This window comes from Sphaerodactylus townsendi, linkage group LG05, assembly GCF_021028975.2.
Source record: "Sphaerodactylus townsendi isolate TG3544 linkage group LG05, MPM_Stown_v2.3, whole genome shotgun sequence".
Classification (NCBI taxonomy): Eukaryota; Metazoa; Chordata; class Lepidosauria; order Squamata; family Sphaerodactylidae; genus Sphaerodactylus; species Sphaerodactylus townsendi.
In genome coordinates, this window is record NC_059429.1 from 115231729 (window position 1) to 115251735 (window position 20007).

At 43.6% G+C, this 20007-nt stretch overlaps 1 protein-coding gene across 2 annotated transcripts in view; it reads left to right on the plus strand.

Annotated features, from left to right (window-relative positions):
- The first annotated feature begins 1859 nt into the window (after positions 1 to 1859).
- PTPN1 (protein tyrosine phosphatase non-receptor type 1) overlaps positions 1860 to 20007 on the plus strand; it is a 78618-nt gene continuing 60470 nt past the window's right edge. Inside the window, exon 1 of one of the 2 annotated variants that reach the window (XM_048497156.1) lies at positions 1860 to 2187. In XM_048497156.1, the coding sequence (XP_048353113.1) occupies positions 2125 to 2187 (63 nt within the window). In that variant the 5' untranslated portion in view covers positions 1860 to 2124. The remainder of the gene's footprint in view (positions 2188 to 20007) is intronic. The other variant, XM_048497157.1, reaches the window with a different exon arrangement.

A 20007-nucleotide genomic window follows, 5' to 3' on the forward strand; every position in this document is an offset into this window, starting at 1 on the left:
TTAAACAAGGTTTCCAGGTGTGCTACTTTTTAAAGGGCACCCCCTCCTCGGCACAGTGACTTCACAGTGGCACACAATCACTTCTTTTAGAGCACCCCTTTGTATGAAAAATGCACACATATACCACTGGTGGGTGTGATTATGAAGGGAGAGAAATAGTAATTTTTCTCTTAATATATGGACACAATTATTATCTTGCCAATATACAACCTGTTGTTTTCTGCTGTTCGTCAATCTGCTCCATTTTCAGGACTGATCTCACTACAAGGTAACACAAGCCAGCTGCTTTAGGTGGTACACGCTGGGTTGCTAAAGGACAGATTTATTTACAACTGGGTGCTACAACAGTCTGCTTTATTTACCACTAAGTTTCAAAAGTGTTTCCATACACATGCTCTTACGCTGTGTACTGTAAAACGTTAATAATTCCAAGTTGTAAAATTGATTTCCCTGCCCCTCCAAGCCAGCAGAACTCTTACACAGTACTGTACTTTGGATAGCACCTTTCAATTGATACCCATCTTTGGCACGACTTTAGTGATTTTAAAAAATCACTTGGCCAATTATGCCAGTTGTCCACTACGGAGATTCAGTCTGCATCATCTTCTCCCCATGCTAAAAAAAATCACTGCAAGAATAAAGAAGAGAAGAGTTTGGATTTATATCCCCCCTTTCTCTCCTGCAGGAGACTCAAAGGGGCTTGCAATCTCCTTGCCCTTCCTCCCTCACAACAAACACCCTGTGAGGTAGGTGGGGCTGAGAGAGCTCCGAGAAGCTGTGACTAGCCCAAGGTCACCCAGCTGGCGTGTGTGGGAGTGCACAGGCTAATCTGAATTCCCCAGATAAGCCTCCACAGCTCAGGCGGCAGAGCAGGGAATCAAACCCGGTTCCTCCAGATTAGATACACGAGCTCTTAACCTCCTACGCAACTGCTGCTCCAATACATGATGAGGGGTTTTTTTTCCAGTGTTTCTAACCTAATCTTTCAAGTGCTTTGCTAGTTTTCCATGTACAGGAATTTTTTTAAAAAAAATTTTCCTTCACCTGCGATCTGAAGCGAAACAGTTCATTGTATCACCAATGTACTGTTTGACTCCCTTATTCTGCTACTAGGCCTGTGTATGAAATTGACACTGCTCCCATTTTTAAAGAGGCTTTGGGTATCCCAAAGCAAAAGCACCATAGTACATTTTATTGGACGCAAGGACATTTTATTTATTTGCTTCATTTACATCTTGCCTTTCACTTCAGTGCAGACCCAAAGCGGGTTAAATCATTCTGCCCTCCTCTGTTTTATCTTCACAAAAACTCTGGTGGGTTAGGCCCAAGGTCTGTTGTGGGTTTTCCAGGCTCTGAAGATGCCAGCCATAGCAAAGACTACCAGAACGCAGCCACACAGCCCAGCAAACCCTCAACAGCCAGTTGATTCCAGCCATGAAAGCCTTCGACAAACTCTTCGCTATCTTCTCTGGCTGAAGGGGCATTCAAACCCGAATCTCCCAGATCTCTGTCCAGCACTAACCATTACACCACACTGCTGTACAAACCAAACTTTTTTGCCATTTGTCTTATATCCCTTTTAGCTGATCCTAATAGAAAATATAATGCGGCTTTTTTTTCTTGGACTCTGATTAATGAAACATGGCACGACTATTTCCTTCCCCGGCGCAAATGTGCTGGCATGATTACAAATTCCAAAATATAAAGCGAGGCTGCTGCTACGGGGGTGGGGGGAACTCAAGAAATACTCTGCACATGCTCAGAGACGCGACTGCACTCGTCATTTCGATGATGTCAAGCGGGCCTCCACACCCGACTCTCTCCTCATAGGAAACCAAGCGCCCATTTTTCCTCAGAGGAGACTTGCTCAGCCCGCGGGTCTCTCTCCGCAGAGGCCGGGCTTCCCTCCCCGCCTCAGCTCGGAGGCCGTCCCGGAAGGCGTGTGGGCCGGGCGGCCTGCGTCGCTTCCCGTGGGCTGGGGAAGGGGAAGGCGAAAGGCGAGGGGAGGCGCCGTCGGTGCTCAGAGCAGGCAGCCGGAGCCGCGGTGGCGAAGCGGCCAAGGAGGTGGCAGTGGCCGAGGCGAGGGACGGGGGCGGCCAGGCCCGGCCTTGGGCCCCCGTCGCCATGGAGATAGAACAGGAGTTCCACCGGCTCGACCAGGCCAGCAGCTGGGCCGCCATCTACCAGGTGAGCCGAGCCGAGGGGGCCGAGAAGGCGAGCCTTGCGGGCGGCCGTTCCCTCCATTGTCCAGCCTGGGGAAGAGACCCTTCCCTTTTGGAAGCGTCGCCCCCTCCCCCCCCCAAAAAAAACCGGGGTCTTAACACTGGTCTCCCTTTGTGCTTGTCCCTCCCCACCCGTGGGCCCTCCATCTCCAAAGCAGCTGCAGCCCGGGGTGGCTGCAAGGAGACCTCCCCTCGCTGCATGGTGCATTTCTTCCCCCCTCTCTTGTGTACAAAGCTGTGTGGCGTGCTGGCCTGCGCTTTCGGTTTGAGGAGGATGCATCGTGTCAAAAATAGCCGTGTGTGCGTGTATCTTTTCATCCAGGCAGGAAAGGTGTCCTGTGTTATGGGTTCTTTTTTGCAGGTCGCCTCTCGGCAGAGAGAAAGAGTCTCTTTGGAGTGTGCATCTGTTCGGAGGAAAGAGGGCACTTTGGAAATCAAGCTAGGGTGCAGCACCTGGAGAAACGGGTCCTTTCAGTCACACCTGCATCTAGTGTAGCTTCAGAATTGCCCAGGGTGCCTGCAAAGGAGAAAAGGACATCTGTACACTGTCCACGAGATTGTACACACGTTCGCTTTCGTGTACAGGGCTCCAGTTCTTTTTGCTTTATCCGCCCGCACTGGGTGAAATTCTACCTCAGTTCTCTCCAGACCTTGCCTTTCTACGGGAATCATAATAATAGCTGAGCCTTGGATAGCTCCCCCTCCCACCCGTGGGTGCAGTTTTGCTTGGGGTAACTGTGTGCTTCTGCTTCCCTAATTAACAGCCTTCTTCGCGGAGCCCTGGAGCTGGATTGTAATGATCAGTGTGCTTATCCCTTCACTCCTCTTAGGGAAGCAATAATCCTCCTAATATAATCCCTTTCTGGCTCTTTTTTACCCCCTGCTGATGATAGGCAAGAGACGCTCCTCATTTGGTCTTTTTCTGCGCGGTGCCTTTCTCCGGTGAATAAGATTTTCGGCGTCTTTTTTTTACAGCTGTCTCTCCGTCTTTTCTCAACTTGCTAAAAGATCTGTTGGGGATTGCTAGGTAGGGTTTCCAAGCACTTCCACTCCACTGGCATCTTTATGCCGTGTATCTTCCAACTTCTTTAAGGGGGTAGAAAATTTCATCTGACATCTAAGTAATCGTAATATTTTGAAAACTTATTTGTGATCGATGTGGGTGTAATTCTGTTATTGGATCTTCTTTTTCAGTAGGGATTCTGTCAATCATTATAATGTTGCCCTCTTTTTTTGAAGAGATTGTTTCTCTGAAGATGCTGGCGTTGGAGAAAAGTGCATTTTTTTGTATTTTTTAATAAGCTTCCTGGTCTGCATTGTCCTCAAAATAAGCTACCTACTCAGATTAGGTGGGTTGGTTCTGAGGTTTAGTTTTATATCGTTAAGCATTTATGTCGTTAACCATATTAACGTTCTGCTGCCTCAGGCTTTTTTGTGAATAGACACCATTATAGAGTGGGGGGCAGGGTTGGAACTTACCCCAATCCTCTAATGGTCTCTCTTTTGGCCTGGAGTTTCATAAGCTCTGTTTTAATGGATATTGATGGGGTTTTAGTTCATATGCTGCCAGGCTAAATCAATATTCGAGATTGGGCTTTGCTAGTATTCTCTCTGTAGGGAAGCTGAATGAATTCATCCCTTGCCACGGGGATTTTGGAGAATGGAAAAGTTGCAGAATCAATTTTTTCACCTTCAGTTGTGTTATGAAGGACTGAGAACAACCGTTTGCAAAACTTAAGCTGGTTCAATAGGGATGTGTTTGCCTGATTCAAATTAAGGCTGCAAAAAGCCTGAAACACTGTTTTCAGTGGGTTTGGTAGCCTAACTGTATAGGATTGGACTGCTGAATGGAGCAGGAATTGAGGATTTCAGAGGGATAGGGGAAGTTCAGCTCCTCTCACTCTTTTTTCTGGCTTTCACTTAACCTCAGAATTTGGTGTTAAGACATATTAGTGGAGAAGTGGTTTGTTTTGTGCTAATTCTTGAAACAGAGTATGCGGGCAAAAATACTCCGAATGTGACTTTGCATAATATACCCGGCTGGCATGTGGCTGAGCTGTATAGTAATGTTCAGATGGTGAATCAAGTCAGCGAAACTAAGGGAACAGGGAAAGGTCATCTGCTTTCCTTTTGATATTTTTATTCCTTGCCTTTGTGCAATATTGATCCTTCGTGCATTGTGTGAGGTCTTGCGTTATTAAAGGCGCAATAGGTGACTTTTAGGAACTTGGTGCAGGCCTTAAATTTTCTTTAAAACATATGTATTTTGTAACACTGCAGCCTCTGGTTTGACTGTGGACACACACGGATGTCTTTAACCCTTGAATGTTTGGGGTATTTTAGTACAACTTGGACCTGGAGACTATTTAAACGCCTACTATTGCCAGATGCAGAAGACAAAGTTTAGCTTCACCCTCCCTTTAGAATGGTCTAGTACTTAATTTTTAATCCAAGGTTAATCAACAAACATCAAAACTGATTTACCTAGCCCTTCAGTTGGGCAGTGAACAGATTATGCTCATTGTATTGTTTTTGGGGTGCATCGTGGTGTACTTGGGACAGTTGCCCCTGCCTGATTTCTCTTCCGTGTGCATTCTGTCGTAAAGTCAGTTTTCTTCTTCCCCTTCCTACAGCTCCTGAAGAAACTGCTTCATTTGCTAAGTGTTTTGTTGATCGCTCTAGCCTCCTTTTTTCTGTGTCCTGTCAAGCAGTAGGTCACCTCATACCTTTTTTTTCCTCATCAAGTCTCTATCAACCTTGTCCTGCCCATCTTACAGTGTTCCAAATGGATTTTTTGGCTTGTTCAGTTCTAATCCGTGTGAATTGCTGTGCTGCCCCCTGCTAGTTCAAACATGGCAGCATGAAGACTACCGTGACATGACGCCGTTCTCCGAACACAAAAATCCACTTCAGTTACTGCCTCTCTTTCCCTGTTCCTGGTACCAAAGCATGAACTGGCACTAGAGAGAAGCTGCCGTCTGGATAAGATTTTTATCCAACCTGTAAATGATCTTGACTGGAATCGTTTTGCTGTTGTTTTTTGTACATCTCCTACCATGCTGCTGGCACTAAATAAATATTAATAAGTAAAGGGGAGGGGGGGGGTTATAGCATCTTATATGATGACAGAGAGAGTGGCTTCATTACAGCTTTTTTGGCCATTGTCATAAAATTGGATTAAAGTAATATGTTTTGGGTCCTGTAGATGAGTTCTGTGCATGCTAAATAGTCTGTGCTGTGGAACATGTTTCCTTTTGCGCTCTGACTTTTCCTTGTGCAAGAGCCCCACTGGAAACCCTTGACCTTGCACGGGCAGCATGCTGCGCTACAGGCAACAGACGAAGAATAATTGGTTTTTATACCCTGCTTTTCTCTACCCTAAGGAGTCTCAAAGCGGCTTACAATCACAATCCCTCCCCACAATAGGCACCTTGTGAGGTAAGTGGATCTGAGAGAGTGAAAGAACTGTGACCAGCCCAAGGTCACCCAGCAGGCTTCATGTGGAGGATTGGGGAATGAAATCGGTTTATCCAAATCAGAATCTACTGCCCTTAACCATTACTCTACCCTAGAAGGTTATGAAAGGTTATCTAGTGCACGCAGAACATGTTCATAGGATGCAAGACACGTGACTTTAATCAATTGTCTCTCTACACAAAGACCTTGTTGCGCAAACATGACATCTATAGGGATGTGCACATTGTTTGCTCTTCCGTGCCGTATATTAGACACTGATGTTTTCTGGAGCATTTTTGTTGGAAATCATTACTGGTCTGACATGGGTTTCCATAGTCAAAGGCCACCAATTATAATTGTTCAGATGTATTATAAGCCTTACTCCCCTGCATATTTCACGTTGAGCTTTTCATGGTTAGCTAGTCAAGTCATTGGCGGTCCTTGAGTTGACGCATATATCCTTTGAAGGTCAAGCCAGGAGTTCTTAGACTTTCAAGCAAGTGTACAAAACTTTCAAGCCTCCACCAACCTTTAGTAGCTCACCTTCCCACACATTTGTCAGTGGTGTGTGACATATCAAAGGTTAGAAAAGAACAAGCTTGTCTCCCAGCTTACAGAAGCCTTTCTGCCTTGTTGCATGTTTGATGATTCTTATTTGGCATAGGATAGAAGATGAGCAGCTGCTCACAAGCGTGGCATAAAGTTTCCAACTGCTTTTAGTGAGGCCATCACGTTCCCATCATGCCTGGATCCAACGGAGCCTCCTCCTAGCTTTTAGCTGCCACTGATTTTGCCCATAGAAAGAAAATAAGCAGCACCCTTCTCATACACCTGAGTTCTGCTCAGCTGAGACTTTTCTCCCATGGAACACTTGTGTTTAATCTTAATGTCCTTTCTGTTCCCTTTTTTTTTCATTTTGGAGACCTGCTTTGACAACTTGTTTTGTTGCAAAGAGAGAATTTAAATACAAATAAGGGTAAGTTACAGCTGCCTGTGGTGGTGCCTTGGGGTCATTTCCATTGCCAATGGAGACAGCTAGTCTGTGACATCCAATTCTTACTTAGATTTGCGATTGGCAGAGATAGCACCAATATCTTATCATATTTTATTTTTTTTTATATCCCACCTTTCTCCATTTATACTCTGGAGCTGCTTGTGAAGAAGAGCTTCCGGTTTCAGCGTAGGTGAATTGCTCTCGACCGATAAGAGTAGTGATTTTGCAAAACAATGAAAACTTGAGTATTTTGATTGAACCATGCAAAGAACAAAAATGAACCGCCGATTTCTTTTTCTGAACAGGATAACATATTCATTTTGTGTTCCTATTACACAGTGTGACAGGAATGAATATGACATAGAGTTCTCAGTGGAAGTACTTTGGCATTTGGGTGCCAGATGGTTTGCCACAAATTCTCCAGGGCATCAGAGTTTGGGAAGGATGCCCAGGACAAAAGCAAAGAAGCCAATCTGTTTTGCAGCCTGTACCAGTGTCTTAGAAAATGCTCAAGTAGCATACCACTTTTCTTGAAGCAGATGGGGTCTTGTTCTTAGAAACTGCGGATTAGCTAGTAAACTTGTGTTTTACAGGAAAAGATGCATGGGATGAAATACTGCCCATGTGTTGGGCAGGGGGGGTGGGGGGGCTTATGGATTGCTGGCATGCCAGAATGAAGGCTAACCTAAGAACTTTCTCCCTGATATTTCATTTTGGGTGTGTAGCAATAAGGATAGTGCACAGATTAAGTGGGAACACTGGTACGTGATGCAAGCAGTGCTAATGGCGCATGCAGTTTAGACATTTAGAGTGGATGAATGACATATCCAGTGCATAAATATCTCTAGTATTTCATTAGGAATGAGGAGAATTCACTCAAGGTGGAAGGATATTGTGAAATAGCTGGCAGACAGGGGAAGCTGAAAATTTGGCCTGGCCTTTTATGTAGGTATTTAAATATGTTTGTCCTAGGAAAAAACTGGAAATAGGTCATGAAGACAGTTTCCAACCGTAGTAGCATATAGAGTGGTGAAATATTTCTGATGCTTATAAAAGGAAATATTGGGATATAATGTATAGAAGCAGGGAATGTGATCTGTGTGCAACCAACCAGGCTGCTAGAATCCCGAGCCATTGTTTTGTCTTTCAAGCATCACAAAGGCAAAGATAATTTTGAATTTATAAGTCCTATGAAATGTGCAGTTCAGTAATACTATTTAAAGTTGTAATCATCACCTAAAACACTTCTTTGAAAGAGCTAGTAGTGATCTTTACAGGGGTGTTATGTTGAAGTTCTCTGGTGTGAAAAGTGTGTCTGGCACCTTATAATGTTGGTAGCCTTGATTGCGGTTTTTAAATGCTGAAAGGCTGGTACTATGCTAACTTCTCCTCTTGATTCAGGTGTTGAAATATACCAAAAAACCCATTAAAGTTTACGGAAATAATAAAGTATACACAACGCTTTTCTCTTCTGGTGTAGATCTGACAGCAATTCTAACATGACTTAACCATACATACATCATAATAAGAGTAGGCCTTTCTGAAAATAAGAGTTTGGATTCGGTAGGAGATTAAAGGCACAAATTGTACTACTGTAATTTGGTTTCCCATGGCCACAATTTACTATTGGCCTACAGTGTTGGGACCTGGAATGGGTATATTTTTTCAGTTGCAAACTAGCATTTTACCGAATGTGTTTTTTGGAAACTTGTATTCCAAAAATCTTTGTGTGACTCTAGTGAAGGAGAGGGAGGTTTGGGACCCATTAATTTTGAAAGAAACCCTCTAATCTGCCTTTAACTTTTCCAGTGTGTTAATTTTAATGGGTTCTTATTTTTAAAATGAATTCATCATTTTTTACTCCAAGCTAGGGGTGATTCATTCTCTCCAAACTGAAATGCCACATGCAAATTTGCTCCTTAAAAATACAAAATGTTGAGAAGTATACTTAAGCCCAGTACTTTAGCCAAATCCTTCTAGGGCGACAGAAGCGCTTCCTGAATTGTGTCTCTCTGTGTATAAACAAACTCTCTTCCTTTTTGGCATCACTGAGACAAAGAAATATACATTTGCATTGTTTGTCTATTAAACATATTGCCTGACATGCTTGGGTTCTTTAATCAGTCCTGTAAAATCTGAGCTTTATATGTCCTTTGGGAGGCTAAGCAGGGTCAACCCTGGCCATTTTTTTGGGATGTGGATACTACCGAGGAATTCCAGGGTTGCTACACAGAGGCAGGCAGTGGCAAACCACTTCTGAATATCTCTTGCCTTGAAAATCCTATGGCAGTGGTGGCGAACCTATGGCACAGGTGCCAGAGGTGGCACTCAGAGTGCAAACAGTGTGCCCCCCCCCCACATCTAGGCTGGCCTGGGCCGTTGGGCTTGATTATTAGCATTAAACCTAAGACCTAGTTTTGGGGAAGCAGTGTAGCTAACCCTGTTAATCACTGTTAAACCCCACTGATTTTCATGCGAAGAACTAAAGCGTGATCCTTTACCTGGGAGTAAGCTCAGTTGCTGGCAATGGGTCTTGCTTCTGAGTAAATCCTTCTAGGGTCGTGATTCACCCATTGGAAGAGTTGCACGGTTGCTTCAAAGCAAAGCCACCGACTACCACCAAGGTTAGTCCTGAGTAACGCACGCCTCGGAGCCAACCATTTTTTTCTAAACTAAAACCTCAGTATTCAGGTTAAATTGCCATGTTGGCACTTGGCGATAAATAAGTGGGTTTTGGGTTGCAATTTGGGCACTCGGTCTCGAAAAGGTTCGCTATCACTGTCCTATGGGGTCCTACGAAGTATTCTGCAAGTTATTTGTGGTGTGGTGACTGACAACTGTGTAATTTAAGAAACGAAGAAAAGCCCTCCTGGATTGGAGCAAAAATCCATATAGTTCTGCAGGCTATCTCTGAGTGGATGTTTCTGGGAAGGGAAAAAAGCACCGCATGGAGGCTGTAGACTTCCCCTTTTGTCTGCCTCCAGGATCTGGAATGGCTCTGAATATCGATATCCCATTTTTAACTCTTGATAAATCCCTGAATTTTGTCTTCGTTTAAGTGGCTTTTTAAAATATTGTCGGTCATTGTTACAAGTTGATGTTACATTTGTGTGAAGAAGCTCTTTCTTTTTGACTGTCTTGAACACACAAATTGATTTCATTGAGTAATTCCGACTTCTAAGATGGAGAAAGGAAGGGAAAAAAATCTCTACTCGCTTTATTGATAATTTTAGTTTATTCTTCGGTAAAAATAGCAGTATCTCAAACAGCTTGGCCTTTTTCTCACAATGTTCCAATTCTTTGGTGTCTTCACTTGGTCTTATTCTGCACCTTTTCCAGAATTACATCTTTTTTTGAGGTGTGATGGTGGGAAAACATACCGAGTGTAGATTGCGACAGGTTTTTAAAATAACATTATTATCCTTTACATTTGAGTCCCTTTCCTATAATTTTTAAACACTATATTTGCTTGTTGCAGAGCTTTTGAAATAGTTAAGCTAGGGGAACATAGCTGGCTCAAACTCATCCAGTGATGCTTATTGACAAGTGGAATATGCTTAGCTTTGTTTCTTGCTCTTTGAAATTCTACTTTATTAAGTTCCTTTGGGCCCTTCGTACAGTATAACTTTTGTAAGTGTATTGATTTTATCCAGTGCTTACTGTAATTAGCACTGGGTAAGCCGAAGGTCGCTGTTTATTGTCAAGTAAATTCTGTGTTAGATTTCTGGGCATAGACACTGGGAGTTGGGTCTTTTTCCCTTTAAGTCTGGAAAAATACTGGTGGTGGGAAGCAGCGTTACTGTATTTTTTTTCTCAGTCTCTACACTGATCAGGGGAAGGTAAGAAAGTGTAGTTCTTGTTGGCAGATTGTATACATAACTGTAGAGATTAGTCAATCAAGTTCATTCATGCCGTGGTATTCCCTATTGCTATGTATGGATATGAAAGTTAAAGATGACAGGGAGAAAGTTGATTCATTCGAAATGTGTGAAGGAGAGGTTTATGAATACCGTGGACTACCAAAAAGACAAATATGTGGGTTCTAGACAAAATCAGGCCTGAACTAGACGCTCAAGTGACTAAATTGAGGCTGCCTTGTTTTTGGTAGCATTATGAGAAGACAAGAATCACTGAAAAAGACAATAATGCTAGGAAAAGTGGAAGGTAGCAAGAAAAGAGAAAGAACTAATGTGAGATGAATTGACTCAAAAAAGGAAGCCATGGCCTTCAGTTTGCAAGACTTGAGCAAGGCCGTTAATTATGCAGTGTTTTGGAGGCCATTGATTGTTAGGGTCACCATAAATTGGAAGCAACTTGATGGTGCAACACGTGGACAGAGTTTTATTTTGTTTATGTGAGTTTCATATTCTTCTGAGAGTCTACATTTGAATGATGACAGTCCATTGTCCTTTTGATTGAGGGGAGGTCTGTTCTTCGGTGCACTGGCTCTTTTTTCCACAGAAGATCTGAATGACAAAAAAAAGCAGCTTAATATCTGCAAAGCCCTGAAATATTTCAAAACAATATTAAATTACTTGCTTAGGATGTAGCCAGTTGTGATAATCTTGAACTTATCACGAATGGTATGGCAAAAAGTACATCTGGGTCTTAGGTAGAGGTCTTTCACACCACTTGCTACCTAACCCTTTTTAATGACGGTGTCAGGGATTAAATCTGGGACCTTCTGCATTCCAGGCAGCCTCAAGCCCCATGAATGGAGAAAGGTGGGATTGCATTCCACAATGTCTTCAGTTGGCTCAAAAATACATGTAGGGGTGCTGCCAACATTGACTCTTGGAAGAGGAATCCCACAATTCCAGGAGAAAGAGCTGAACAAGTCTTCTAAGGGTCTCAGTCTGATAACAGATCCTGTGGATTGCTGTTCACTGACCCTTCAATCTAGGGAGATTGATATGATGGTGGACATGATCTTTCAGGTAATCTATACTCAAGAGATCTAGACATTTAAATGTTCAAGCCAGCATCTTGTTCAAGCCAGCATCTAGGTTATAGTGCAGGACTGTGAGCATCTACATTTGTCACTAGTTGTAGATTCTGAGTGGCAGTTGTACATGAAGCATGTTCTACTAGTCTAGTCTGGATGTTACCAGGCTGGGTGTGACTGTGGCTAGGTCAGCTTTCGTGTAGACTGGAGTCAGTACCGACTGTGGTCCAGGATGTCCTGGATTTGAATCCTTAAAAGTGAAGGTAGCCCCCCTGTACAAGCACAAGGTCGTTACTGACCCATGGGGTGACATCGCATCACAGTGTTTACTAGGCAGACTGTGTTTTATGGGGTAGTTTGTCATTGCCTCTCTCAGTCATCTACACTTTACTCCCAACAAATGAGGCGCTCACTTTACCAATCTCGGAAGGATGTAAGACTGAGTCAGTCTTGATCCAGCTACCTGAAACCATCTTCCTTACATGGCTGCAAAATTCACTAGGTGACCTTGACCAAGTTATATAACCTTTCTGCATAACAAAACATGTGGGGTTTGTTAGAATAGCTTGGGATGAACCTGACTGCTCCTTGCAAGTAAGCAAAGGATGCAACTGAAATATAACAAAAGCAAAAGACATTAGTACAGTTGGATTAATGTGCCTGATCTAGACTCATTAGTATAACTGAGCTTTTCTTGGCATATATTTGTAATATCTAGGGTGATAACTTTTTTCCCCTAGCATACTATATATACAGCTTTGAGTGCATTTGCTCCGTTAATTATATTAAGTTGTGTGTCTTCCACCTGCCTTCTGTGTTGAAACAGTTGCCTGGGATTTGTAACTATGATTAAAATATACAGGCATTTATCCATCAGCTGTGGCATGTATACAATAGGTGCATTGTAGTGTATGTCAAAATATAGAAAAAGTTTTCTCCACCCCATCTAAAGATGAATGAAAGCCATAATGCTGCAAATGTTTAGGTTTTAAAGTTGGTAAGCATTAGAAGAGGACATTTGCACACTGCAAGGGACAGGAGAGAGCTACTTTTTTCTTTTTCTTTTTTAAAGCTGCTCTCACCATTTCAGCTGTTTATGAGGTCTCTCTTTTTTTGTTTGATGCACAAAGCTTAATCTGGAGAAGAAGAGACTGAGGGAGGACAGGATTGTTCTCTTTAAGTATTTGAAAGGCTGTCACTTAGAGGAGGGCAGGCAGCTGTACCTGTTGGCAGCAGAGACTCTGCAGTAATGGGTTTAAATTATGGGCAGAAAGTTTCCAACTGGATATCAGGAAAGAAAATTACAGTAAGAGTTGTGCAGAAGTGGAATCAGTTCTCCTTCACTGGCAGGTGGTGTGCTCCCACTCACTGACTGCCTTTAAACAGCAGCTGGACTAATGCTTCTCAGGGATACTCTAGGCCGATCCTGCCTTGAGCAGGGGGTTGGACTAGATGGCCTGTCTGGCCCCTTCCAACTCTATGATTCTGAGTCATATTTCTGCCTACCTAAGGTAGGCATCTCTTCTCCACACACATACACATGTCTTATCTGTGGGCTGGACAGGCTTTCATTATCCGTACAAAGACTCTCCATTTTTCTGCCAAAAAATGGCCAAGAATTGAATGGCCAAGAATTGCTTATGATTTTTAGCATTGTTTCCAAATTAAATAAACTCACTATTAAGGTAGCATTCTAACTTATTTGACCTTGGTCCCTACCTAAAAAACCTTGAGACAATTGACTCCTGCAAAAGAACCCCATAGTGAAATTGTACACAAGGAAATATGTCATTCTGTAAACATTTAGCGTGTGGTTAAATAAATGAGTGGTTGTACTCTGTGATGCTGTAGATGCCAGCCATAGAAAACAGCTTAGGTTAAAAAAAAACAGTTTTCAATGCATGTAGGAGTATTTCTTTAAATCAATTCCTCGGGGATAGGGCGGTATAAAAATCTAATAAATAAATAAATATTAGCATCACACTAAATTGGAATCAGTACTACACACACTTCCGACTGCTAGTCATATTAACAGCACTTGAATAGGTGATAACTTGTGCCATGAAAAAAGTTGCAGCTTTGTCCATTGAACAGAAAAGAGATTTTTAGGGCAGTTGGTGTACATGCAACTATAGTCATATAGTCTAATAATCCCTAAGAAATCTATGCTGAACAAGGAAAATAGTGCTTCAGTGACTAAGGAAAAAATTATGAAAGGTCTATTCAGAAGTCAGACTCATTTTATCTGATGAGGTTTGCTCCCAATAAAATGTTCTTTGGGTTCAGTCCCATGCAGTCTTCTGCAAAGCTACTCCAGACGTAACTGTATACGATTGCACTATATTAGTGTAAATAAACATAGGAAGATCTTGTATTTCATTTTCCCTTATTTAAAACATTAAATATATTTTCCTAGAGTTGCTGAGAAAATAATTAACTTGTTATAGTATGACTGTTGCTTTATTGTTTCTTGCTATACCCTTTTCCACAGAAATATGTAAATGCGGTCAGTGGTGCCGTGGAGGTGTGTGCTTCCACAGTAAAAAATAGTCCCAAAGGGTTATGAGCAGGCAGGTGAGTGGTGAGTTGGGGGGCAGGGCCCAGCTTTGGTGTTTGCTGCAGTTGGGGTAATGGGAAGGCTGTTGCTGGGCCTAGTGTAAGAGAGACAGCTTGCCGCCCCTGTCCGGCAGGCCTAGCTTGTTGTTTGAGCTGAGGGCAGGTGGACGGGCAGACAAATGGGGAGGATGTTGCCAGGACCAGAGGAAGAGCGACTTTCTGCTGCTATCCCACCAGGCCCAGCTTGGTGTTTGGGCCAGGGGAGGGGGGGGAATAGGGAGGATGTTGCCAGGCCTTGTGGAAGAGCAGCAGCTTGCTGCCACTGTCCAGCCAGCCGGGCTTGGTGTTTGGGCCTGTGGGAAGTTGGGTGGGGGAATGGGGAAGTGGTTGCCGGGCCTGGTGGGTCTGACCAGTCTGGTTTGGTGTTTGTGTTGAGGGAAAGGTGGGCGGAGAGAATGAGGAGGCTGTCCTCCCGCTGTCCCACTGGGCCTAGCTTGGTTTTGGGCCAGGTGGCACTAGGACCCAACAGGAGCATTCTACAAGGAAGGAGGTTCAGCAAGTAGTGGCAGATGAATGCACAATTCCACTCAAATCTTTTGGTGGAAAAGAGTATAGTGTGTTAAGCCAAATGCTGCGCTAAACTGGAAATGTATAGTATGCTGGGCTGGACATAACCATACTGAAGTTTTCTTTTAAGACTACGTACGGGATTCAATTTTACCAAAATATTTTCAGTGAATGAGATAACGAGAAGGCTGACTCTTGAATTTGTATAAACATTTTTGAGAATGGTTTAGCTGTGCAGCTTGAAACTGTTAAATATTGCAGTGCAAATATAGCTTCCAATATTTTTGTGTATCTGTGTGTATTATGCAACATGTGTATTTTTTGTGTTATCTGCACGCATTGTGCATCATTGCTATATTGTGATGTCCAGTTGTGCCTCTCTTGATGTACAAACAAGGTTAGTGGCTCCTCCGCCATCAGGACAGACAGGCCTCTGATGCCGAGAGGCTGAATATTTGCACAAAGCAAGCCAAGGAGTTTGTGGCTGGCCACAAGTTTGAACCCATCCCATATCCTGTCATTTTAGATAACACTGACTTTTCAGAATTTATTCTTTCTGTGACATTTTTCCTGACTGCTCAAAGCAGTTTACAGTAAAACAAGCAAACTGTACCTCCCCGCTTTCTGGTTTCAAACGTTAGTACCCCATTTGCAGACTGAATACTTTAGCCCCTCCATGCAGGACAAGAGCTCATAAATGTCCCGAGAGCCTGCAAGGAGGAGTCAGGTGCTTCTCTTTTGATGGTAAAATGGTAGAGGTAAAAAAGAAAGACGTAATTCCTGCTGGAACAATGACTAATTTGCTGGGTTGCAGTTGCTGACAAAAGGTTACTGAGAAGTCGACATGCCCAGTAGCTTAAGCTTCCCAGTACCACCTCCAAGCTGGTTCTCAAAACAGTGTTCTTACCTGGCTGTGTAGGTGTAAAACTTCAATTATTTTCCAAATCGCCGGCACAAGCTATTCATTATAACTGATGAGAAGTGCACTATACTGTCATCCTTCACTTACAGGAATTGAATGCTGAGTAATTACCCTACACATTTGCAGTTCTCTGAGGGGTGATGGGGAGGGGAGGGGAATCACTTATCGAGATTAGATGGTGAAACCAGTGCTGAATAAATCTATGCTTGCTTTTAAACACAAGAGAGGAAGTAATAGCCAATCACCCTAATGTGGGAAAGGGCAGCCGGCGCTGAGAGTTAAAGTGGCAGCGCATGCATGCGTTCTCACTGGCAAACATCTGTGGATCAGGGTCACATTTCCCTAGTCTTGAGGATAGCAGTAGCTTGTCTCACAAGGTGACTGTGAGGACAAATGGAATAATTTAATGTTAAGTACATTGGAATCAACCTGAGTTGGAGAGCCCAGGCTAGTCTGCTCTTGTCAGATCTCAAAAGCTAAGCAATGTCAACACTGGCAGAGTTTTAAATGGGAGACCTCCAAGGAATACCACGGTTGTGACATGGAGGCAGGCAATGGCAAGCTGCCTCTGAATGTCTCTTGCCTTGAAAACCCATCTGGGGTTGCCACAAGTCTAATATAATACTGTTCAGGTAAATAACTGTAACCTGAATGTGGCGTAGTGGTTAAGAGCAGGTGCACTGGGGAACCGGTTTTGATTCCCCGCTCTGCCACTTGAGCTGTGGAGGCTTATCTGGTGAACCAGTTTAGCTTGTGCACTCAAACACATGCCAGCCGGGTGACCTTGGGCTAGTCACTGTTCTTTGGAGCTCTCTCAGCCCCACCCACCCCACAGGGTGTTTTTTGTGGGGAGGGGGGGAAGGGAAAGGAGATTGTCAGCCCCTTTGAGTCTCCTTACAGGAGAGAAAGGGGGACATAAATCCAAACAATTCCCCCTCCTCCATCATTATCATAAAGATGGCTAGGACTGCCGTTTCCGGCTTGGGAAATTTCTGGCGATTTTTGGATGGTGGGGAGGAGAGAGGCTGCCTTCCAAAGCTGCCGTTTTCTCGTGTAGAGTGGATCTCAGTACTCACGAGATGAGTCATAATTCCTGCAATTCCAGACTCTGCCTGGAGATTGGTGACTCCCTTCACAGTCAAAACGAATATGTCAGTTTCAGTGATTTCATTGAACAAAATCAAATTAAGTGAGCAAATTGTAAGTTATTGTGTATTTTTTATCTTAACATAAGTGTTCTGGCAAAAAATAACTTCTATATGACATGCGCAACCACTTTAATTGTGTTGTATTTTTCCCCTTACCAAAGGTTCAGATAGTCGTGACCCTTTCAGCTCTCACAATATTTATACAACATATGGTATGAAGTTACTATGTGCATTTTTTAAAGCTTTCTTTGCTAGAATTAAGACTCATAAGTTGGTGAAACCCATCAGAGTCTATTTGTGCCATCTGAACATTTCCAGGAAATTTCTTCCAATTCATAACTATCTGAAAAAAAAAACCACCACATTACTGGTTGCTTGCCCACAGGTGTTCCACACTTGTTGCTTGCCCACAGGTGTTCCACACAGTGGCTTCTGTGAGTTGGTTTGGGCAGTCTGTTTGCCTGGAACAAATGACTTCCCTGGGTAGCTACCTAACTGCAAGGCTGGCTGGTGTGAAATGGGGTCAAGGAGTGACTTGCTTCTGTAAGTTTCCAAATAATTATTCTGCTGCAAAATTTAATTGACTGTTCCCTGCAGTTTACAAAGAAGCAAAAATCCTAATTAGCCCTTTCTGTTTGTAGTTCTACCTTCAGTTCAAATGCAAAATAGTGATTTGAGAAATTTAAAGAACTAGGGAACAAAGCGTTAAAGAAGAGGCTACTTTTAAATTGCTTGTTTGGGTCTGTCCCTCCCTTCTCCACCCCCCATGCATCTTGTCCATCAGGAGGGGCTTTGTACTTGGGGTGCTACATCCAGTATTCGACACTTAGCAGTGCAGCTGAAAGAGCTAAAGGCTTTTCACTCCTAGGTCGATAACGTAATTCCCTGACCAGAACTCCATTAAGCCCCATAAGTACAGATCCAAACTCCTCTTCTTCTATGTTGGCGGAGTCCCTGTTACTGAGGCTGTGGTACCTAAGCAGGCTAAATGCTTCCTTCTTTTATCAACCAGGCATTGTCTGTTCACAGTTGCTTCTTTTCAAAAAGAGAGCTGCATCACATGGCCGAGATTTTCAATCTTTCTGTGATCTGACTTTCGCCCTTTTTAACCCACGGTTTGAGGTTGTTGCTGTTGTGCTCTTCTGTCTGTTCCTTGTTGCTGCCGTGCTCTTCTGTCTGCGCCCCCCGCCCCCACGCACATTCATGCTCACACACAGGCAGCATGTTATCTTAGGAAGGTCTGTCGACTGGAAGCATGCTATTTGCAGCAGCTGTCTCTTTTCTTCTATATAACATGGGTGTTGCGCTGCTTCTATTCATGCAACTGCTGTCTCTCTGTCAGCCGACTCAGCTGTTCCTTCTGGGGTGTGCTGTCCTGTCACCAAGCATGAGACAAAGACAAATGCTGAAGTAGGCATGGAAAAGACATGTTTCTCCTTCCTGGAAAACGAGAGAGAATGACAAAATGGGTGAAACCATGGCTTTGTTTCCCCAGACAATCAGGCAGTAAATCTGCATCCTCGGCCACTTCAGACGGCCAAGTCTTTTGTTGCACATTTAGATCTGTGCCTGTTGGCTGTGGATTATTATTATTGCTGGCTCATCATACTCCGATTGCAAGCTTTGCTGTCAAATTATGTTTGTTATGCGTTTAGAGCTATGTTCGCTATGAGTTTAGAGCTGTCACACAGGTATGTATCTGAGCCTCTAACGTGTATCATATTTAGCATGTTTATCGTACCACAACTTGTTTTGTTTTCCAACAGAACACTTGCACAACCCCTTGAATCAAAGTTTGCTGTTTGAAGTCCAACAAGCCAGTGTGCTTTATGGATTACTTTGCTGAGCATAAACGTGAGAAAATAACAAGACATTTGAATTCATGGCGTTGGATTGAAAGATGCCAGCATAATATTACTGACACCAGTGCAGCAGCACTTACTTTATTTAAAATATTTGGTTTACGTAAAACATTTTGATGCTGCCTTTCTGTGCAGCTTAGGGTCCCCAAGGTTGGAAAAAGAACACATTGAAACAAACTTTACAATGCATAGCATAGAATCAGTTACAAACAACAATAAAACAAGTTACATACTCAGTTAAAGCTTTTTACACAGCAAAGAGAATCTATGGGGGAGGAGAATTTTTGCCAATTCCCCCAAACAATTCCAGATCCCTCTTTGCTCCCATTCTATTTTTGGGTATCTCCTACCCTCCAGAAGCTGAATTCTGGAGAGCTCAGCATGCAGGGACAGAGGGACAGGTCTTTCTCTGCTCACAGTATGTCAGAGGCAGAGCTGCCAGGGGTGCGTGTTGCACTGGGCGCATGCCTGCGGGACAGAAAATCCCCCCACGGCACCCCCACCCACCCCCACACAAGCTTACCTTCATGAAACAGCGCAGGCTGGAGAAGCAGCCTGTTCCCTTGAGGCTGAAAATGGCGTAGTGGGAACTACACTTCCCAGGAGACCTTGTGAGCCCCAGGGTCTCATGGGAAGTGTAGTTCCCACCAGGCCATTTTCAGCCTGAACGGAACAGGCTGCTTCTCCAGCCTGCGCTGTTTCATGAAGGTAAGTGTGTGGGGGGGTGGGGGCAGAAAACACAGAGTGCACAACGGGCACTGTCTGGCTTAGCTACGCCTCTTCAGTATGTTTCCATTTACAATTTTTTAAAAATAGCCAATATGTGAAGAAATACTGGCGTCTTCCAACAGGAGCAAATCCTCTCTTTTCAGTACATGTATTTGACTGAAAAGTTCCGCAAAGAGGCGTGACCTCTTAGTGTTAGGGGGTGGAAGATGAGCATTCTGTTTAAAAGAAGAAAGGGTTAGACTTGTTTTCTGGCCTTTCGCTGAAGGCCTTGACTCTACTGTTGTAGTCTAGAAAAAACCTGACTCCCGCAGAAGAGAGTTCAAAGCAGGAAGACATGCAAATCGGGAGGGAGAGACAAGAAACCTCAGAGGCAGCAATCAGAGGAGGAGGAGAATTTAGTGTGGAGAGAAACTACAGAACTGTCTTCAGGCCCGACAAAGCCCTTGTGGTGCCTTAAAGACTGTCATATATATTGTGGCATATTCTTTAGTTAAGCGGAGCCCATTTCATCAAGGACAAGCAGCCGCTTAAATTGTGTCACCGCTGTGTTGGTGCAAGTTGAGAAGGTCACTATAGAAGTTTTTAATGTTCTGTCTTCATGCCCAA